The sequence below is a fragment of the Aegilops tauschii genome, chromosome 7 (genome assembly GCF_002575655.3).
Source record: "Aegilops tauschii subsp. strangulata cultivar AL8/78 chromosome 7, Aet v6.0, whole genome shotgun sequence".
Lineage (NCBI taxonomy): Eukaryota > Viridiplantae > Streptophyta > Magnoliopsida > Poales > Poaceae > Aegilops > Aegilops tauschii.
Window position 1 is genome coordinate 626,720,060 of NC_053041.3, and position 20,480 is coordinate 626,740,539.

Below are 20,480 nucleotides of genomic sequence, written 5' to 3' on the forward strand. Positions count from 1 at the left end.
GGAGGGAGTATTTTTGGACAACTGGTGTTAGAGCATTTATGTAGTTTTGTACCAAGTGACTATACACATCTGCTTGCTATTTTCTACCAAGTGGATATATATAGTTTGACTACATCGGTTTTTATTTGGACAAGCATCATATTCATTTATATGGTTAAATGAACCTTTAGTTGATGAAAAAGTGTGCTTATTCCAATCTTTTTATATTATAGTGTTTGTCTTATTTTCTTGCAGTGAACTGCGTTAACTTAATTGTTTACCGTGATGAGCCACAAGGACGCTAACTGAGTAAATTGGTTCTTGTAAATCCTAAGTTGATCATAAACTTTGAGCAGACATATTCACATTTGAATTGAACAATGGAATCAGTTGGTCCCGCTACAACGTATATTGCTTTAAATATAAATTCTGTACTTCACTGGGTTCATGCGTAGCATAAGCACAGCCAGTCTTGATGTCCTTTTTTGTTTGTTCGCTGCGATGAATCACAAGGAAGGTATGTGTGTAAGTTGGCTCTTGAAAAAGGCCTCCTTACTTGATTATAAATCCTAAACTGGTCATAAAGTCTTGAGCAAATGTGTGCAGATCTGAATTGAACAACGGCTTGAATAGGGTCATAGGCTGCATAAGTAAACCATTTCTCATGCAATCTTTCTTGCTTGAAATGTAACACTGTTCATGGGCTGCATACGTATGACTAATTTCATATGCTTGCCTGCTATGATGAATCACAAGGACGGTATATGAGTAAACTGGCTCTTTTTTCATATGAGTAAGATGGCTCTTGAAAAAGGCTTTCTTTCCTACTTAAAATTCCTTGATAACACATCCTAAGCTGATCATATTTTCTGAGCAAACACATGCATATCTGAACTTAACAACAATCCACAAGCTTTTCTTGAATTTTGAACATCATTTTATCACGTTTCACATGTTAAATTAATAGCTCAACATGTTTTACTCATGTAGTCATTGATTTGTTGTCCTTGCAACGTTTTGGATAATATTAACTCCTTATTTGTTGTGATGAATTTGTTGGCTTGATCTGATACATGATTAGACTGTGATCTTGCAGTCACATGCTACACTGCACTGGCGGAACTATGTGTATGGGCGGGGAGGCTGTGCCCCCCCCCCCCCCCCCCCCCAAGCCTGGTAGCTTTTGTGAAGAATTTTTTTTGGATGGCATAGATTGAGAAAAATAGGGATGTTTACCCCTTCATAAAGCCATATTTTGCCATTGCCCCCCCCCCCCCCCCCCCCCCCAATGATCATGTGCTAGCTCCGCCACTGCTACACTGCCATTGTTTGTCAACTAACTGACTCCAGCGCTGATCTGCCTTTGATTATTATTACTACCCGACAAACCAAAATGATTATTTTATCAACATAGTAGTATCTATCGGTTCTTAGACCATCTCCGGATTGGAGTGCACTGGAACGTGTTGACTTTTGGCAGATTGGAGACCCTTCGGTTGAGGTGACCCTGGAGAGCCGTGACACCTCCAAGGATGCAAAAGGGCATGACAAAGGAAGCAATGTCACAAGGTAGCTAGTGCAATGTCACAATGTTATGCTTACTTATCAAGCTCATGTAGCTATTTTTTTAAACAACAAATCCTGCTTTCTAAATAAGTATATGGTTAATTTGTATGCTAGATTATGCGAATTGAGTGTTTGATGTATCGTACATTATGACTGAAACTGTGGTTTAAAAAAATCCTGCAAGTATGTCTGCGGCTGTACTTGTACAGTACATTATGAGTGAAAATGTGCATGCATGTATCACGTTTTTGGTTCAGTTTTCTGTGACTGAAACTTCAGCAAACTAGGTCTATGTGTATCCATTGTATGTACACATAACATTTTTTCTAACTCTTCTACTGTTAGACAGATTGCCCTTGAATGCACCAAATAATTGTGTCAGTTTTTGATGCTCTGCTCAAGCCTAGTAGTTCATATATATCTATATTGGGACAATTGCATTTTTACCCCTAGTTGGTTCCTACCCACGGGTTTTGCCCTTACTTTTCGAGCTTGCTCAGTTTTGCCCTTACTTTTTCCGTCGTGGTCCCTCGAATGCCCTTTGACCGTTTGACCAAAACTTTGAAAATTCATAACTAATTCATATGAACTCGGAAAAATGAAAATAAGATCTCAAAATGTTCAGATAAACATTACCTTTATGTGCATATCATTTGCATTCAGGACAAAAGCACCCTTTAAAGTACCTGAGGTAATTAATGTTATTAACATTATTAAAAATAAAAAGGTATAAACAATATTTTTTACATGAATAAAAATTACATGCAAATGTAGGTGATGTTTTCGGAACATCCAGATATCTTATTTGCATTTTTCTGAGTTCGTATTGTCTTGTTAAGAATGTTCTAACGACTTTGACCATTATTTGGAAACTTCATAACAAGTTAATACGAACTCAGAAAAATGCAAATAAGATATCAGGATGTTCAGAAAACATCACCTACATTTGCATGTAATTTTTATTCATGAAAAAAATATTGTTTATACCTTTTTATTTTTAATAATGTTAATAACATTAATTACCTCAGGTAGTTTAAAGTCTGCTTTTGTCCTGAATGCAAATGATATGCACATAAAGGTAATGTTTATCTGAACATTTTGATATCTTATTTGCATTTTTCTGAGTTCATATGAATTAGTTATGAATTTTCAAAGTTTTGGTCAAACGGTCAAAGGGCATTCAAGGGACCTCGATGGAAAAAGTAAGGGCAAAACTGAGGAAGCTTGAAAAGTAAGGGCAAAACCCGTGGGTAGGAACCAACTAGGGGTAAAAATGCAATTGTCCCATCTATATTTTGCTTAGTTTGGTTGCCAAACCAAAGAACCATGGCCTTGATGCTTGATTGATGGGTTTAACGCATTGTGTCAGTCGGTTTATTACCATCTCTTTTTGTTTGGTTCAAGTTCTAGGCCGATTCAATTTGTTTCTTTCTCTCTCTTTCCAATGCGATTTCGACATGACAAGATTCAGCAATCAATCAATTTTGTCCCACAGCAAGTTACCACTTCAAAATTACTATTGGTCATGGTTGCTATTAGCATGGATTACTATTGCAGAATTAGATGCTACATGCTTGTTGTTTGCTGCTTCCACTGGATGCTCATTTATGTGAATTAGATACACGTGTTTGTCCACATGAGTAGCAGGTTTGTACTAGATTACTGGTCGTGGAAGGGCCAATCTATCTTGCATAATAAACAAATAAATTATTATTTTGACTCTACATGATAAGGACTCTTTTGTTCAGAGATGGTTCACACGGCATGAATGAATGGGCACTGGCTGTTGTTATATATACTAGTCTAGCTTGTAGATAATATATGACGTAGGTGTGCTTGTTTGGCGCAGGCGATGGCCACCTTCGAGCTGTACAGGCGGTCCACCAACCACATGTACCTCACTGAGACGCTCGACGAGATGGTCACCAGCCGCACCCTCAGCCCCGAGCTCGCAATCCAAGTGCTTGTCCAGTTTGACAAGGTACTCTGCTGCGACATCAATCACTTCTTTCTTTGGTTGTGGCCCTGTTCCCTTTCAGACTGGGGAACATAGTTCTCCTTATCTTATGGATGATTTGATTTATTATTTGTTTGCGTTTCTCGTGTGTGCAGTCTATGATGTATGACGTATAATGGAGGCATTGGATGGAAAACCAAGTGAGGAGCAGGGTTACTGTCAAGGTATGTGCTTTGGAAACAAAGTTGTCATTTTTTGCACCATTCCTGCTCGATGGGCTCATTACTATTTCCCATATGCAAAGGTTAATTAATTAGTCTAGTTCTAAAGTTGTGACCTTTTGGGCCATGATAAATATGTTTTCCATTCTAAACAGACCTATATCGGCACGACATGTTGTACCATTTCTAAGTCGCAGTGCAGTTTAGCTTGTTTCTGAATGAAATAAATGTTAGGTTTTTTTTGTCTTACATATATTGCTTACTGAAAGTACGGTTCACAGTTTCCAAGGCCCCAAGGGTGAAGATCCTGGGAAATATGTCTTGCATATGTTCTGAGTTCAAGGGATGTTGCACAATATGGGACAACTCCCGAGTTGTGTAAAAACTTTGTTTTACTCAAGTTGTCCATGATCAGCTCTAGCCTGCCTACTTTCTATCCTTTTCTTTTGTTTAAATAGTTTTGATGGTTCTGTACTTGTTTACGATCTTGGCATGATAAGAATGGATCATATTTTATTACTGCACTTGTTCTAGGATTCATGGACCATCTAATTTGATCACTAGAGACCTCTATATGTGGTATGTTTGATGATATCCTTGTACTAGGTTAGTAGATATCTAATAATCCAGCATACTACCACATGGTTGAAATATTCCCATGTATACGTACATATATGGAAGTATCATGCTACAAAAGTTGGGAAATTTCCTGCCAAGAAATGAAACTTTAACTTGTAGAGCTGTTGTAGGATATATATATATATATATATATATATATATATATATATATATATATATATATATATATATATATATATATATATATATATATATATATATATATATATATATATATTGTTACTATTCATCATCCAGGGTGCAGAATAAGTTATTCTTCACCCGAGGTAATCTTACGATCATATCATAATTAAATTACGTTTGGAATTCAAATAGTTACATTCCTATTGATTCAGTACGTAAAATTTGGCATAAAAATAAAAATATAGGTCATAAGGCAAGAAAATTTGCAGTTTATGTGTATTTTACACTATGTTTTTACATTTGTAACTTCACATAACATGAAATATTTTTTACGACGATTATATATATTATTACGGTCTCTTTTTATGTCAGAAATAAGACAAAACTTACGGAACGTAAAATTATGGTGCATTGATGGTAAAATAGAGGGGGTGAAGAATAACTATTCCTCACCCAGGGTGACGAATAGTCAATCCCTGGTATATATTATGTCTATTGTTAGGTATCAATCATGTGCATGTATAGGGTGATAGTCAAACTAATAAGAACAAAAAATACTAGACTGTCTCCCCTTATTTCTAATATCTTATTCTTTTCTTCATATAATTTTGTTGCATAACTCTACATTACTTGAAGTTCAAACATCCAATTCTGAATTTTCAACAACCATGTCAGGATACATTTTGGTCCCTCGGCTTTGGCACCAACGCTGACTTGACAACGGTGGCTGTATCGCAACATCCATGTTTGGCTATAGTAGTTCTGGTGAGTCCCAGGTCCCCTCCCTCCCTCCCTATGTCCTTATTAAATTTAGTGGATATCGTTGCTTAGGATAGTATCGACCTTCTTCCTATCCTTGAGCATTTGTTTCTTAGAGAGCATTCGCTGATTAAATTGTGTATAGGCCAAATTGTAAAGGCGATCCGTTGTTATTCTATTTCTTCTCTTGGTGTGTATCTGCAAATTATTAGAGTTTAAATTGAGGGTAAGAATAATTTAAATTTGGAGAAGTAGAGCAGTAGAGAGTAGAGAATAAACTCTAAAGAAGTAGAGAACTATAGTTTAATTGATTATTATGTCATTGAAATTGGTCCCTGTGCTTGCTAGGGCCTCGTGTCTACTTGTACATGCTATCTGCTGGGGTTTTGTACTTGTTTATGATCTTGTCATGATATGAACGGACCACATCTTATTACTGCACTTGTTCTAGGGTTCAGGCATGGTCCATGTCTAATTTGATCACTAGAGGCGTCCATATGTGATGTATTTAATGATATCCATGTATAAGATTAGTAGATGTTCTAATAATCAAGGGTAGTGCCGCAATGTTAAAATAACCCCATGTATACATACATCTGAAGAAGTATCATGGATATAGAAAAGTTGGGCTATTTCCTGCTAAGACACGAAAGTTTAACTTGTCTGGACTGAATTATTATGTATTTATTGCCTTAGTATTGTATGTACATCTGCTGTAGGCTAGATGGTGCATTTTTCGATGAAAAAGGTTGTATGAAGAGCTCATGTAATATTTGGTTCATTCCTGTGGCGCATTACTTTTATCAGTCTTTCGCGCTCGTGGGACTCCAGCGACGGCACCAGCGTCCCCAGCCAGCAGCTCCGACTTCGCCTTCCGGTGGGTGCTCCTCTCTATTTTTCTTCTTCTTTGTCAATATCCGTTTTGTGATCGTACTTTTTGCCATGACGACGACATCAGGCCAGATGAGGTGGCTTAGTGGTAGTTGATTTGGCTGCCGATTCTAGCTTACTGGTTGACGAGGTGAGATATGGAGATGCTCCGTGGTTGAGGTTCCAAGAAACCATGTTTGTGATGAACTTTACTTCTCCATGTGTGCAACTTTCTTGAGGTTGCAAGAAACCATCTAATTATTTTGTAACACCGAAGCGATGGTTGTTCTGATGCTCCATATGTTTCGGCAAAGTTTTGGGGGAAATATATTATTCTTGCAAACCTAAACATGTACTTGATTTTTTGAACTCAGAAATTATAGGTATGCCATGAATGTAATTATTTGTCCCTCCAAAAACAACATGGTGAATTGTCTTCTGTACCCTACTTACAACAAAATCGGACTGCACATCAGGTTGCAGATAATGCCCAAGCTTTTATTATTCAGTTTTGTTTGAATCTGGAATGACTGTTGTATCCTCGAAAGGCAGCGAGTTGCTATCTTGTCATATAAAAACGCTCTGCAACTAATGCTTCACCTTCACCTACAAAATTACACTGTGAAAAGTAGGAATTGGTTACACATATGACCGTTGACTTTTATTCTTTTCTGTATGTTGATTTCCTGATTGCGTGTTCGACTAATCGATGAACGATGTGCATTTCTTTGATTTCTGGAGTTCAGAACAAAACATTCTAAGATCACATATTTGATTTGTAATTTTTCATTTAGCACAAAAAGTATAAAGATATGCTTGATATTAATGAGCATGATCCATCTGGGCCAGAGCTGTTCCTATTGGAACGTTCATAATGTTGTTTGCTGTTTTTATTTTCTAAATGGACTTTCATCTGACCGCAAATTATTTTGCTTGTTGTACTGTGCTAAACTCGGTAAAAGGCCCAGAGATCAGGATAGGATACTCGCCTCTGACCTTAACTTGGGCATGGGCTAGGTCCATGCCAATGCCACTCCAAACCGTTGTGTGCGCTCTGGGGCTTAATCTTGTTCATTGGCTGTTAATTCTAGGTGGTTTGTGATGTGCAGTGGCGGAGGCAAGGGGGGGCGAGCAGGGGCCTAGCCCCCCCCCCCCCCCCCCCCCCCAATGATCGAGCGGTCATGAAGTACGTAGTATACAATTGACGATACATAGGCAGGCACGCATGTATTTGCCCCCCCCCCCCCCCCCCTAATTATCTCAGCGTCAATATTGGTAGCAAGAAAAAAAGGCCCGTTGAAAAAAGCCCACTAATAGAGGCCGATGGGCATTGGCCCTAGTGCTCTACCGCTCTAGTCCCCTAGCTGGCTAGCTTTCATCGTAACTGTACATCCATAATTAGCGACGCCGCCGTTCCAGTTTTCGACGCCCTCGCCCCCGTTCGCCTCTTGCCCTTCTCGCCCATCTCTCTCCTGTCTCCTCATCTCCTAGCTGAGGCTCGGTGGCTCTGTCCTGCTCTTGATTCTACTGTCGATCAGGGATCAGGGATTCAGGTAAATGGCTGCTGCACTTGTCAATTCTTCCTGCAGACTGCAGTCCCGCTTCAATCCACGAACTAGCAAGTCGATTCTCATCCTGTATCCGTGTCGAATTGATGCTCCAGATTGTTTTTGCTTTGGTAATTTTGTTGTGTAATTTGTGACTCTATGGTCATTGATTCTGAGTTTCTGACCGCCCTCACAACTATCATGATAATTTGTGTAATTTGTAGTTCCCTGTTCACATCTTCAACTGTGTGTGCCGGCCAGTTCTTATTTTTGTGAATTGTGATGCAATCCGTTATCTTGTATTAGTTCCTACCTAAGATTATGTCGAACTTATACAGTATGTTAATTCTCCATGACTCCATTCCAATCTGCAGGCAGCAGCTATGAAGAGAAAAGCAGGGCCAAACACCATTAATATTAATGCTTTTTTTAAGCCCCTTGCTTCAAGTTCTCAACCTACTGAAATTGTTAATGAGGCGGATGTGCAATATACAAATCCAAGTCCAGTTAACGCTTCTGATCAGGAAATGCCGGACGTGGTAAATGTTGCAGAACAAACAGAAGTTATAACCACACCTTATCAGAGAGACCCCGGTAAACGTTGTCAAATTTGGGAGCTCCCACCGGACAAGCAAGATGATGCTCGGCATTTTTATATATCTAAGGGAGCATATCGACCAGAGTTGGAAGAATATCCATTTGATGAAAAGTCTAAACACCGTCGTCGATTTCAGAAAGATTGGTACCAAAATTTCTGGTGGCTTGAGTATTCAACACACACTGATAGCGCATATTGTTTGCCGTGCTTTCTCTTCTCCAAAAAACCTGTTGGGAGATGTGGGTCTGATACATTCTCGGTCAAGGGTTTTAGAAACTGGAAAAAGGTTAACGATGGAAAAGCATGTGCTTTTTTAACTCATGTTGGGGGCCCGGACTCTGCTCACAACTATTCCGTTCAGTGCTATGAAGATCTCAAGACCAGTGTGGCTCATATCGACAAGGCGATGGAAAAGCGAAATGAGAAAGTAGAAACTAATGCGAGATTGAGGCTTAAGACTACCATCGATGCCATGAGGTAAGCAAGTTTTTTACATCAACTAAAATTTGACATGACTTAGTGTTTTGGTATCTAACATCTAGTCGCTTTGTCCCATTAGGTGGCTGATATTCCAAGCTTGTTCTTTTAGAGGTCATGATGAATCTGCAGGGTCTAAGAACCAAGGAAATTTTCTTGAAATGGTTAAGATTCTCGCTTCGTACAATAAGGATGTCGCAGGAGTTGTTCTGGAAAATGCTCCAGGTAATGCAAAGTATACATCCGGAGAAGTTCAGAAAGAGATTGTTGGCATACTTGCTCTAGAAGTGCAAAAAACAATTAGAGAAGAAATAGGTAATGCCAAGTTCTGTATAATGGTTGATGAAGCTCGGGATGAATCAAAAAAAGAACAAATGGCAGTTGTTCTTCGGTTTGCCAACAAAGAAGCAGAAATAATTGAGTGTTTCCTTGATCTAGTTCATGTTAATGACACTGCTGCCTTAACTTTGAAAAATGCAATCTGTACTGTACTGTCAGATAATAACTTGAATGTACAAGACATCAGGGGCCAAGCATATGATGGTGCAAGTAATATGAGAGGGGAGTGGAATGGATTGAAGGCTCTTATTCTCCGTGAGTGTCCGTATGCCTACTATATTCATTGTATGGCTCATCAATTACAATTGGCGCTTGTTGCTGCATCACGAGAGGTACATGAGGTACATAACTTCTTCCAGAATGCAAATTTTGTAATAAATGTTGTTAGTGCTTCTACAAAGCGGAGCGATGAGCTACTAGCGAACCAAGCGGAGGAAATTGCTCGTGAAATTGAGTTGGGAGAGCTTGATACAGGCAGAGGGCAAAACCAAATAGGAACCTTACAGAGACCAGGAGACACAAGATGGAGTTCACACTATAAGTCCATACAGAGCTTAAAGAAGATGTTTGCTGCTATAGTTGCTGTCTTAAGAGGTATAGCAAGTGACCGTTCAGTCTCAAAATATTCTCATGGAGATGCCGTTGGATCCCTTAAAATTGTCATATCATTTGATTTCGTGTTCATTCTACATCTGATGGAAAAGATTATGAAGATCACTGATGTGTTGTGTAAGAAACTCCAATACAAATCTTTGGATATTTTAAATGCCATGGATTTTGTTTCTAACACAAAGGTCCTACTTGGTGAGCTAAGGGAACATGGTTGGGACTCTCTTTTAGAGGAGGTCAAATCTTTTTGTGTGAAGCACGAGATTGATATCAGATTTGGACCGCAAGTATGTTTTTCTACTTTCTAAAATTACTTAACTTATATTAAGTTATATCTTGGTTGTTTTTTATCTTGAGAATTTAGCTGACTTTGTAATGAAATTAACAGGTATGTTGATGTTACCAAATCTCGAAATAAGCATGACAACACAACAACGCTCCACCACTACAAAGTCGATGTTTTCAGTGTTGCAATTGATCAACAACTGAGTGAACTAAATGATCGATTCAGTACACAAGCAACTGAGCTCCTTACTCTCTGTTCATCATTGGATCCAAGGCATGAATCTTTTGATATCCCAAAGATAAGCACTCTTGCAGAAAAATTATATCCCGCTGATTTTTCAAGTCAAGAATTAGCTCAGTTGGAAAGTCAGCTACCTCATTTTCAGCTAGATGTGTGCAACCATCCAGAACTGATGACCTTGCCATCTATTGCTTGTTTAACAAAAGGGCTAGTTAAAACCGGAAAAGCTTCTTCATACCCAATGGATGACAAGTTGCTACGACTAGTTATCACTCTCCCAGTCTCAACGGCAACTGCAGAGCGGGCTTTTTCGGCTATGAAAATTGTCAAGACACGTCTTCGAAGTAAAATGGGAGATGATTTGCTTCGCCATTGCATGATATTTTACATAAAAAAAATTAGCAGCTAAGATATCTTCTGATGAAATTATTAATATTTTTGATCTTATTGGCAATCGTAGAGGCCACTTTAAATTAATAGAAATGTAATGATATTTTTATGACACTTCAGCAAAACCTTGTTCTATATGATTATTTTTGTGCCGGATATTTTTTTTCTTCGCTTGGTTTGGCTTGCCCCCCCCCCCCCCCCCCCCCCCCCCATATCCAAATCCTGGCTCCGCCCCTGGTGACGTGTACCCTTATCCCTTGGCTGTTAACTAATCTTGTTCCCCGTCTCTCTGCCCAGGGACGGTCATGTACACGGCCACGGCCACGTCCACTGGGATGTTTGATCTTGCAGGGAGCGAGAAGAGCGATGGATGGAACCGCTTGGTCGAAATTGGGTTACTGCTGGATGTGCTGGATTTGTAGTGGTGTGGATCACTTTCTGCAAGTGCCTGTTGTACAATCTAAAGATGCACGAACATCTTGTCACTTGGTTCATTTACGATCTTTGCTTTGAAGGACAGCACTATAGAAGGTGCGTTCTTTGGATGGATGGAAAAGGGGATATAGAAAAACTGGTGTATAATGTTTCCTTTGATACATTGGTTTTGGAACTAGTCCTCTTAATATTTTCTTGTTTTCCTGCACCCGCAGCCGCATCCCTTGTGTGGAGTTTTTTCAAAGATGCTGCTGCTGCGAAAACTTTGTGTTGCTACTAGTTGTAAACTTTGGATTGTTACCAACAAATTGGTTTGTTGAATCCTTGCTTCCTCATGAATGAATGAATGAGTCTTTTCTTCTTTTGTTATTCTTATATATCTATATAAGACAAACTAATTGGTAGTATTGGCTGGTTGTCTCTTGTGCCTCAAAACCAACCCGGATTCTCTCTTGCATATATTGGCTGGTAGAATTGGCTGGTATTCTCTAACAAAATCCTCTAGTCCTTTTAAAGCAAAGTAGGGGTTTCTAAATTCTAATAATCTAACAAAAGTTGAACAAAAACAGAAACTTTGTTTCACCTTCATTTGTATGCATCTTTTTTCAGGATTTTTGTGAAGAATAACTTGTTATCAAACTCGCCAATAGAAACTGGACCTAGTGTTTAGATGTTACAAAAAGCACATTCTAGGTACAAGTGCTATAGTACGAGCCTTACACGAGCCAACGTGGAAGAAAAAACCAACCACAACAAACTATTTCTGCGGATAAATCAACAAACTATTCTGGTGTTGTACGGGCTTTACAAGCTGCTATATTCTGGCATTATTTTACTAGTTATTAGGAAACTTAAAAAACTATTGTACGGAGAAATCAACTCCATATTTGCATGTTTACTGAACGGTACAAAACGCATAAATAAATCAATTGTCAAGGAAGTAGTCCCATGGATACATCGCTTTCCTACGGCTGAATCGATCTTGTGCCGGATAGTCCCTTTTAATCCCCTCGGCTCCCTCGTTGAAATCAGGGATTGTGCGGCAAGGGAGTGGTCCCATGGATGCATTGCGTTCCTCCTTTATCGAAATTAGGGATGTGTGCCTGCTATCATCATCACGTCATTAAACGCCTTAGGGATGCCCACCGGCGAGCCAACAAGGGTCTGGCTTGCGCCACCTCACTGATCCGCGGCATCACGACTTCCTCCAACATGCCTTCTTCCAAGACCATCTCTCCATATGTACTAGCAATAGTCATCCATCCGCGTGCGGGGTGCGCGTGCGACTTAGGACTTGGGCGATGCGGGAGGAGAGCAGATGAGGCGATGCTTTCACTCGCAGGAGGTCCCCCATGAGCCGAGCCATAGCAGGCAAGTGCTCCCTCTCTCCTCTCCTGTTCTATCCTCGTAGATCAACCCTCTCAACCGACACTTACCAGGCAACCACCACGAGTATTCAGTCTGAGGTCACTCGTCGCCGCCCAGCCCTGAGACGAGGTTCTATGTCGCCGAAGCACTAGGCGAGGATCGAGAAGGTCCGTGCTGTAATCAGGCGACGGCGAGGGCGGAAATCATGACGTAAATTCTTTGAAAAATTTGATGGAGGATCGGCAGCAGATGAAGTGACTCGATCTCAGCCCGTGGCGCCGGCGAGGGTGCTAGAGATGGTGGCCCGGGACCCAGAACGCCGCCCTGCCGACAACGGTGTAGGGCAGGGTAGGGTAGGTGGTTCGTCCGTCACTGGTGCGTGGGGATGCTTTGATTGATGGAAGGGGAGGAGGAGGAGGAGGAATATGATGTAGGTTTGGCCATTTGGATGGATGGAAGTTCCCGCTTCTCTCTCTCTCTCTCTCTCTCTCTCTCTCTCTCTCTCTCTCTCTCTCGGAGAAGGAAAGGAAGCAGGGTCCACGCCGGCCGGCGAGCTGCGGCATGCATGTGTGGTGTGAGCCAAACCCGCCCACACGCCCTATAACATACAGACTACGCCACGTCACCGCATGCATGCATGTGGGAATTTTTTAGATTTCAATTTTTAAAATGTTTTATCTCTTAAATAAAAATCCGATTGAAGATCCGTTTTCACCAGTAAATCCCTCGTGACGAGATCTTCGAAACTAGATATCATATCAATATATTTCGACGAATTTTTCTTTGGATTAAAAGTTGTCATGTCTATTGCACATGAATTGCCATGATGTTTACACTAAAGTTGTCATGATATGTTTCAACTATTTTTTTACATTTAAAAGTAAATTTTGACATATTATAAAATGGGGAATTAAGAAACTAGACTTGCCATGAACCATAAACTAAAATTGCCATGATACATGCATTTAAATTGCCATGGTTCATACAAAAAAAATTCATGATCAAAGTACTGGAATTGCCATCATCAATAAACTAAAATTGTCATGCTCTACAAACTAAAATTGCCACATGGCAATTTTAGTTTAAGCAATATGGCAACTATAGTGTAGACATCATGGTAATTTTTGGGCAAAAAAAAAAATTTCGTCGAAACATATCAACACGGGGTCTAGTTTTGAAGATCTCGTCGAGACAGATTTAATGATGAAAACGGATTTTTAATTCGATTTTTTAGTTAGGAGATAACACATTTTTAAGCCGAAACGAAAAAGATTCCTGCTGATGTCATTTATTCATACGTGGCAAAATGAGTGATAATGAAGGCGTGTGGGCGGTGTGCAAGATGCCACACGTGTGGGCCTTAGTTTTTTTTCCTTTTTTTTGGTGAGGAATGCAAGCTAGCGCATGTAGCCTCGTGATCAAAAACGTACTCCCTCCGTCCCAAAAATTTTGTCTTAAATTTGTCTAAATACGGATGTATCAAATCACCTTTTAGTATTAGATACATCCGTATCTAAATAAATTTAAGACAAGAATTTTGAGACGGAGGGAGTAATATATACTAGTAGGAGTATAACGCATGCATGACGTCATACCAGCTAGGCGTTTGTTCGCGCGGCGCGTGCGCTCGGTCGAGTTTTGTACCACGTGCACAACACTTTTTTCTGGGGCCGCACGGACGCGAGTTGAGTGTCAACAAATAAAAAAAATCAGCCTTGATCCTGCAATATAGGAGTACGTACGAGTGCCACTGCCGACCGGCCGTAAAAGCAGCGAAGGGAGAAAACAGAGATGACTGCGTAACCTTCGGTTTCGATGGTTTCCATCCGTGTAGGTTTGGGAGACTAATCTAGCCTCCAGTTGACCGTACCCCGTGCCATCATATACACGATCGATCGTTGACGATATTCAGGCTCCACGCCAAGGCCAGCCACGTCGTCTCCGGCTCCAGCGTGGAGACCCTGCTCGTCAGGCAGATCCGTGGGGCGCGCATAAGCCAAGAGATGATCGTTCACAACGTCTCGTCGGCGAAGCCCATGTGCAGTATCACCGACGTGGGCAGTGCGTACAACCCTACCAACGTCTGCAACGGCTTCATCTGCCTCGCCTCCTGCATGCCGAACTGGCCAATCTATGTGTGCAACCCTCTCACCGGCGACAAGCTGACGGTTCCACCGCCGCCAAAGATCGAGGGCGCGGCCTCCCGCAAGTACGCCATAGGGTTTAACGCGTCCACCCACCAGTACAAGCTCTTCCGGCTCTCCATCATGTGGTCCAACTCCAAGGGCGGCCACTACCTGGACGTGTACACCTTAGGTGGCGATGGCGGGTGGCGTCGACACCCATACAGGTTCCCGTATAGCCCGACGCACGGCCTCCACTCGCCACCGCCGGTGTTCCTCGACGGCAAGCTGTACGCGCTGACAGCACGGCCACATACCTTGCATGTGTTCGACACGATACTAGTAATTGACGTGGCGAGCGAGGTACACTACACATACACCCTCCCAGAGTTCGGGGGAAGCTATGTGTTGGGAATGCATGCCTTCGAGATGCGCGGGAATCTGTGCGTCGCCGTAGATGTCATTTGCCCACGACGGCTCTGCTTCTGGGTCATGCTGCCGCTACAGAGCATGGGCCTGCCTTGCACCTGGGAATTGCGCTACACCATCTACATGGACGATGATGATAATGGCAGCGACAGGTCGACTGGCGTCTGGTTTGATGATGGTGACAGGACGCTGTGCTACAGAATGGGGAATTGTCTCTACAAGTATGACACCACCAAGGACGAGCAGCAAGCGATAGGTTGTTTCTCGAAGTGGGATCATCGGATCCAGCTGCCAGCAGCTCCACGGTCGGAGAACCAACAATGGAATGTTTACGGTGGTTACCGTCCCAGCCTTGTCTCGCCTCGTCTCCTATTTGCACCCGCGCCGTCATCGTTAATGCAGCACCAGGATGAACAAGAACGCTTCGCGCAAGCTTTGGTACATGCACTGCAACGGCAAAAATCATCAAAGGAATCGTCTCCAATGTGCCAAGATGATTCACGGGTCAAATTGTTAAAATAGGGGAGCCTTGGAGCGTAGAATCAAATGACAGTGAAGATGGAGTCTTCTAATATTTTCATAATTATTGATCCAATCATTGTGGCCTAATGTTATACCCTTGGATAATAATCACTATTTTTTTCCTGCTCTTAGTGTTGCTAGTTAAGATCTAATTTGCTTATACATGATTATAAATGCATATACATTAGTTATAATCTTTTATCTTACATCCAACCCGCGATCAGGCGTGTTGTAGCATGTGATATCAACTTTTTTTTACCACGACAATGATGGTAACAAAAAAAGGAGTATAATTTGTTTTACTTTCTCTATACACACAACTTTTTAGATTTTAGCTTTTAGCCTTTTTTGCATATGTTCTCACGTGGAAATATATGAACGTGTATTATGAAATGCAATAAAATTATGAGACGAATATTAATATTCAACATCTCCTCCGCCACGGATTCCACCGATGGTATGGTTGACTACCGCCACTCATCATGGCGTGTATAGATACGCCTCGAGAGCTTGATCGATCAGCACCTTGATTGATTTCCGATACAAGCAAACCAACTGAATAAAGAGGTCCTAGCTAGGCTGTTATTTCTTTCCAATCCGCTACCTACCTCGTGTTGCATGCATGTGTTATTTCTTTCCATTGTTGGCTAGCAAGAACCAAAGAGGACCTAGCTAGGCTGCTAGGGTCTATATCCGAATCAAATTGATTTCCGTCTGGTATGATGTGCAAGCTGTTTCCTTAATTGTAAAATTCGTGTGCAATACTGCAGTGACGATGACTAACATTTGCAGCCACGTGTGTGCAAAACTGCAAAATCTTCCCATTTTCAACTATTCATGTGCGGATTTGGCCCAGGTCTCTGACCGAAACCCAAGCTAACCCCTCTACTTGTGCGACTCCCTCATCAATCTCTCTCGTATGTCTCCCCCTCACCTCGATATCTCCCTCACTCTCCCCAACCTCGTGCGCCGCATGTCCTACAGCATCTCTGTCCTCGGGGCCGCCGTTCGGGAGAGCAAGGAGGAGAAGCGAGACGAGGAGAGGTATCATGGTATCATGGCCGAATCGGTTGCCGCGGCACCGTTGTCGCCCAAAACGTACGCTCCCGCGAGCGCCACCGGATCGTTTGCCGCCGATGCCGATCTGTAGTACCGGCGAGCGAGCGAGCTAGTAAGTTTTAGATTTCAACGAAGAACAATATAAAGCAGCGTAGTTGTGCTCACCCAGAATCGGACGCCGGCGTAGTCGCTCCGGAAATCGCCATGAACATAGCCTGACGGACCACGAGCGCCACAACTGCCTCCGGCTTAGCGTGGTCTTTGACCCCAAATCGGAAAAGGAATCTCGTGCGAGACACAGGACAAGCACCCAACCTGGGTACACGCCATCCAGCCGGGGTCGTACCGAAACTTTATCGCCACAGCCCGGGCCCGTGCGCAAAAGAAAATGTACCAGACTGCATGCTCTGCGTGGCCGGGCCCTTTGTGCGTCAGATCAGTCCCCCGGGCGAGCCCACGAGCCTGATGCGGGCAGTATTTGCCGGTATGGAGCGATATATGTCCACTTACTCTTTACGACAAATTTGATTGCACGGATCACCTCGGGCAGCATGACCGGCTGGATAACCGTGATCAACTGCCGCTGCGTGCAGGATGTCCGCTATCGGAAGGAGACCATTGTCTTAGAGTGTTAATGCGGAGTGGGGTTCATCCATTGCACGAGGGAATAAATCGCTGAAGAATGGGCCATGTCAACAATAGAGCCCACATGTCATACTTAGGGGCATCCAGCCACGCTCTCTACACAACAGAAGTGTAGTTGCAGCCCTCGGTCTCAGCCCCACTCATGCCGTACATAGCGTGAAGTCAGACCACCAGGAGCCTGCGTGACAGTGGGATCTGAGATCTACGTCATCTAATGCGTTCAAATCTATAACAAAAATTTAGCTGTTCGCCATTTAACTTTCTCGTTCATAAAGACAAAGAAGACGAGACTAGTTATATTAGTACTCCAGTATAAGTTATATGTATTATTTTAGGGTACTACAAGGAATATTGGCACAAACATTGTATACAAACCAACTGGAGGTAGGGATTATGTCAAATAAATAATAATTGAATAATAAACACACACAAATATATAAAGAGTTTGCACATACAAATACATCCGACGGCAAGCACATATCAGAGTAAATCACAACCAATTACATAACATACACACAAGTTTGCACACATATATTTTCATACACGCATACATATTCAGGCACGACATAGCTCATGGCTCATGCCTCAGTTATTTTGCACCCATCGTTGTGTGGAATGGAGCTCGGGTCGGTGAAGTTGCCCTTGAGCACCACCTCTTGCAGCCTCTTAAGGTGGTGAATTCCAGAAAGTTTGCCCGCCTGATTGATGGCCGTGTTGTGCCAAACGATCTTCTTGAGCAAAGGGGCTGCGCCACCTTGTTCAATGCTGACCGTGGTGATGGTGTTGCCCTCCACGATGAGGAACCTGAGGTCATGGAAACCATCCTTGTTGAAGGTGAGGTTTGGCTCGCTGTACGAGTTGCAACGGAGCCGAAGGCGGCGCAAGGAATGGAGCTTGTTGCCAAGGTCCTGCAGAGAGACTTTAGATAAAAAGGTGTCACACAGTGTAATCTCAGAGAGATTTTGCAGTGCCCAGATCCAGTGAGGCAGCCCGGTGTTGAGAAGGCGCAGGCCCTTGATATCCAGGCTCTCAAGTAACTGGGGTGCGTAGTCTTGTATCATCACCATATTCACAGTGACACTAGGGTCCCCATTTGTGGGTGGTGGAGTGACCCATATTGACAAAGAGCGTAAGCACTCTCTCAGCTTGGCGATTGCTCCGAGCAGATTGTGCATGCTGTCTTGAGCTTGGCTTTGGCTGCCAGCTAGAACCACACCCAGTTTCCTAAGATGCAGCAGGCGGCCAACTTCTTCGAGTTCTTTCTTGCCGTGCCGAACATGGACCCTGGACAGTACCTCCATGTCTTCCATCTCCCCGATCCTGCGAGGCATCCACGCCCAGTGGAGTGTCTCGTCATCCCTCGTCATCGTCGGACTGGTGAGCAGGTGCTTTAGCTTTCGGAAGTAAATGTGCTTCATGTCCAGGCCATGTACCTTAGTTTGTCGGATGTCGAGAGTCTCCAGTAGTATGAGATTGTTTATCTCCTCGGGCAGGTGGGAGACGTACGTGTTCCTGAGGCTAAGGTACTTGAGCGAGACCACCTTGCAGATGCTCTTGAGGTGGCTCTTCTTCAGACCCTTGCAACCCCCAAGATCCAACACATTTAGCCGGTAGGTTTGGTCGAGAGACTTGAGGAAGTTTATCATGGCATCCATGGGATCGGGATCTGCCACCATGCTGTCATCCAGCGGAGGCGTCGTCCAACGGCCACAGATGCTCCACGGGTGGCTTGGTCGTGGATGATTCTTCTGATGCTCCTCTTGCCGTTTCACAAATTTCCGGATGCGAAGCTGGTTTTGAAGGTGAGTCGGCAGGTTGTCCACAAAGTTCTCCGTTGTGGACATATGGTAGACGAAGTTCCAGACGGTGTCTTCAATTCTGCAGCTCTTGACCTTGCTGGAAGCGGTGGCTGGGTCGTCGACAGGAAGAAGGAACCCCCGGAAGAGGAGATCTTTGAAGCAGAGCTCCGCTGCCTCCTCGAGGGTACCATCAAAACCTGCTTGCTTCTCCACGCGGCCTTCGGCGAGCCATCGCCTGACCAAGCTCGTCCTGCTGATAACAGCTTCGTCGTGGAAGGCATAGAGATACTGCAAGCAGCTCTTGTAGCTCCTCGACAGCTTGCTGTAGCAGAAGACCATGACTTGAGTGGGAAAATCTTGGATGTCCGTGTCCGCTTCATCCACTAATTTCATCAGTTCTTTCTTGGTCTTGATCTGGACCGCCGGGCGGGCATGGCTATGATCCCGAAGAGCACGGAGCAGCATCTCCATGCAGACCGCCGCACTCTCCTCGTGCGGCAAATTTTTACGGAGGCAGTCACGTACTTTGGTGGCTGCCGATTGAAGATCCTTAACAAGGAGGAGACGGATGGCCTCGTCAAAGCATGGGACGAGCTCCTTCTTCTGCTGCTGCTTCTCCTTGTCACGTGCCAACGCACGTACAAATTGAGTAACGAGACCGATGGCCTCGTTCTTCTTGTGCTGCTTCTCTTTGTCACGTGCCAACGCACGTACAAATTCTTCTCTCGCCTCGTCGATCTTGTCCTGGCTAGCTTGGGCCTCGGCCGGCGGCGTCCCTTCCCGTTCCTTGAGCGTGGGGATGCTGACTTGGTAGCGCTCCCGCCTCTCACCAACGTCCTTGACGCGGGCCTTGAGGTCGCGGATCCTGCTGGCGAGGTCGTGCTCCTTACAATGTCGACCCGTCACGAGGAGCACCACGCGGTAGTAGAAGCGGGCCAAGAGGCCGCTGCTAGACGGGCCCTTGAAGTCGCGTTTGTAGAGCTCGATGCAGTCCTGGGCGATGTAGGAGATATCGCGGACCTGCTTCATCCAGGCGCGGAGCTGGTCGTCGTGCTTGCCCTCCGTCTTGGTGAGGTGGATGAGGAAGCCGTTGATGCTCTCCATCTCGTCCTTGATGAACTGCATATCACCCTGCAGGCCGCCCAGCAGCTTCGCCTCCTCTGTGACCGCCGTCACCAGCAGGCCCACCAGCGAGTCCACCGCAGATAGGGTCAGGTCAGCCATCTCCCTCTCTCTCTCTCTCTTCACGATCCGGTGTTGATGAATGTATGGCAGCTGGATTATGCAAGCGCAACTCCGCCTACCATATACAGAAATGGGTCTTGGAATGGAATAGATGTGCAATCGACAAGGATGCAAATTTATTTGGGTAACGGCCAATGTTTGGGGTTGGATGGAGCAAGATCAACAGCTGCTCTACTCCGGCCATCCACCATCCATGTATTTATATGGAAGGAGGAGGAAGAATAAACAATGGTTGGAATTAAGAGGCAAGAACAA

General features: G+C 43.5%; 2 protein-coding genes and 1 non-coding gene across 3 annotated transcripts; 2 read left to right on the forward strand and 1 right to left on the reverse strand.

Moving 5' to 3' along the window:
- The first annotated feature begins 469 nt into the window (after positions 1-469).
- Positions 470-578, forward strand: LOC120970085 (small nucleolar RNA Z118/Z121/Z120). The gene has a single exon (XR_005764833.1). It is a non-coding gene; the product is annotated as a small nucleolar RNA Z118/Z121/Z120 (small nucleolar RNA).
- Positions 579-7,779: 7,201 nt separating this feature from the next.
- LOC120969718 (uncharacterized) lies at positions 7,780-10,740 on the forward strand. The gene is made up of 3 exons (XM_040396965.3): positions 7,780-8,736; positions 8,819-9,971; positions 10,073-10,740. The coding sequence occupies exons 1-3, from the start codon at positions 8,045-8,047 to the stop codon at positions 10,079-10,081; spliced, it is 1,854 nt and encodes a 617-aa protein (XP_040252899.1). The 5' UTR covers positions 7,780-8,044; the 3' UTR covers positions 10,082-10,740.
- A 7,019-nt stretch (positions 10,741-17,759) lies between these two features.
- On the reverse strand, positions 17,760-20,204 carry LOC141027541 (disease resistance protein Pik-2-like). The gene has a single exon (XM_073504610.1). It carries the CDS (start codon positions 20,202-20,204, stop codon positions 17,760-17,762), a length of 2,445 nt encoding a protein of 814 aa, XP_073360711.1.
- Positions 20,205-20,480: the final 276 nt, after the last annotated feature.

Excerpts from the sequence above, each read along its gene's own strand:
- LOC141027541 (XM_073504610.1), bottom strand. The coding sequence starts at position 20,204 with ATGGCTGACCTGACCCTATCTGCGGTGGACTCGCTGGTGGGCCTGCTG.
- LOC120969718 (XM_040396965.3), top strand. The coding sequence starts at position 8,045 with ATGAAGAGAAAAGCAGGGCCAAACACCATTAATATTAATGCTTTTTTT. Across the intron at positions 8,737-8,818 it reads ACTACCATCGATGCCATGAG|GTGGCTGATATTCCAAGCTT; the intron begins GTAAGCAAGTTT and ends TTGTCCCATTAG.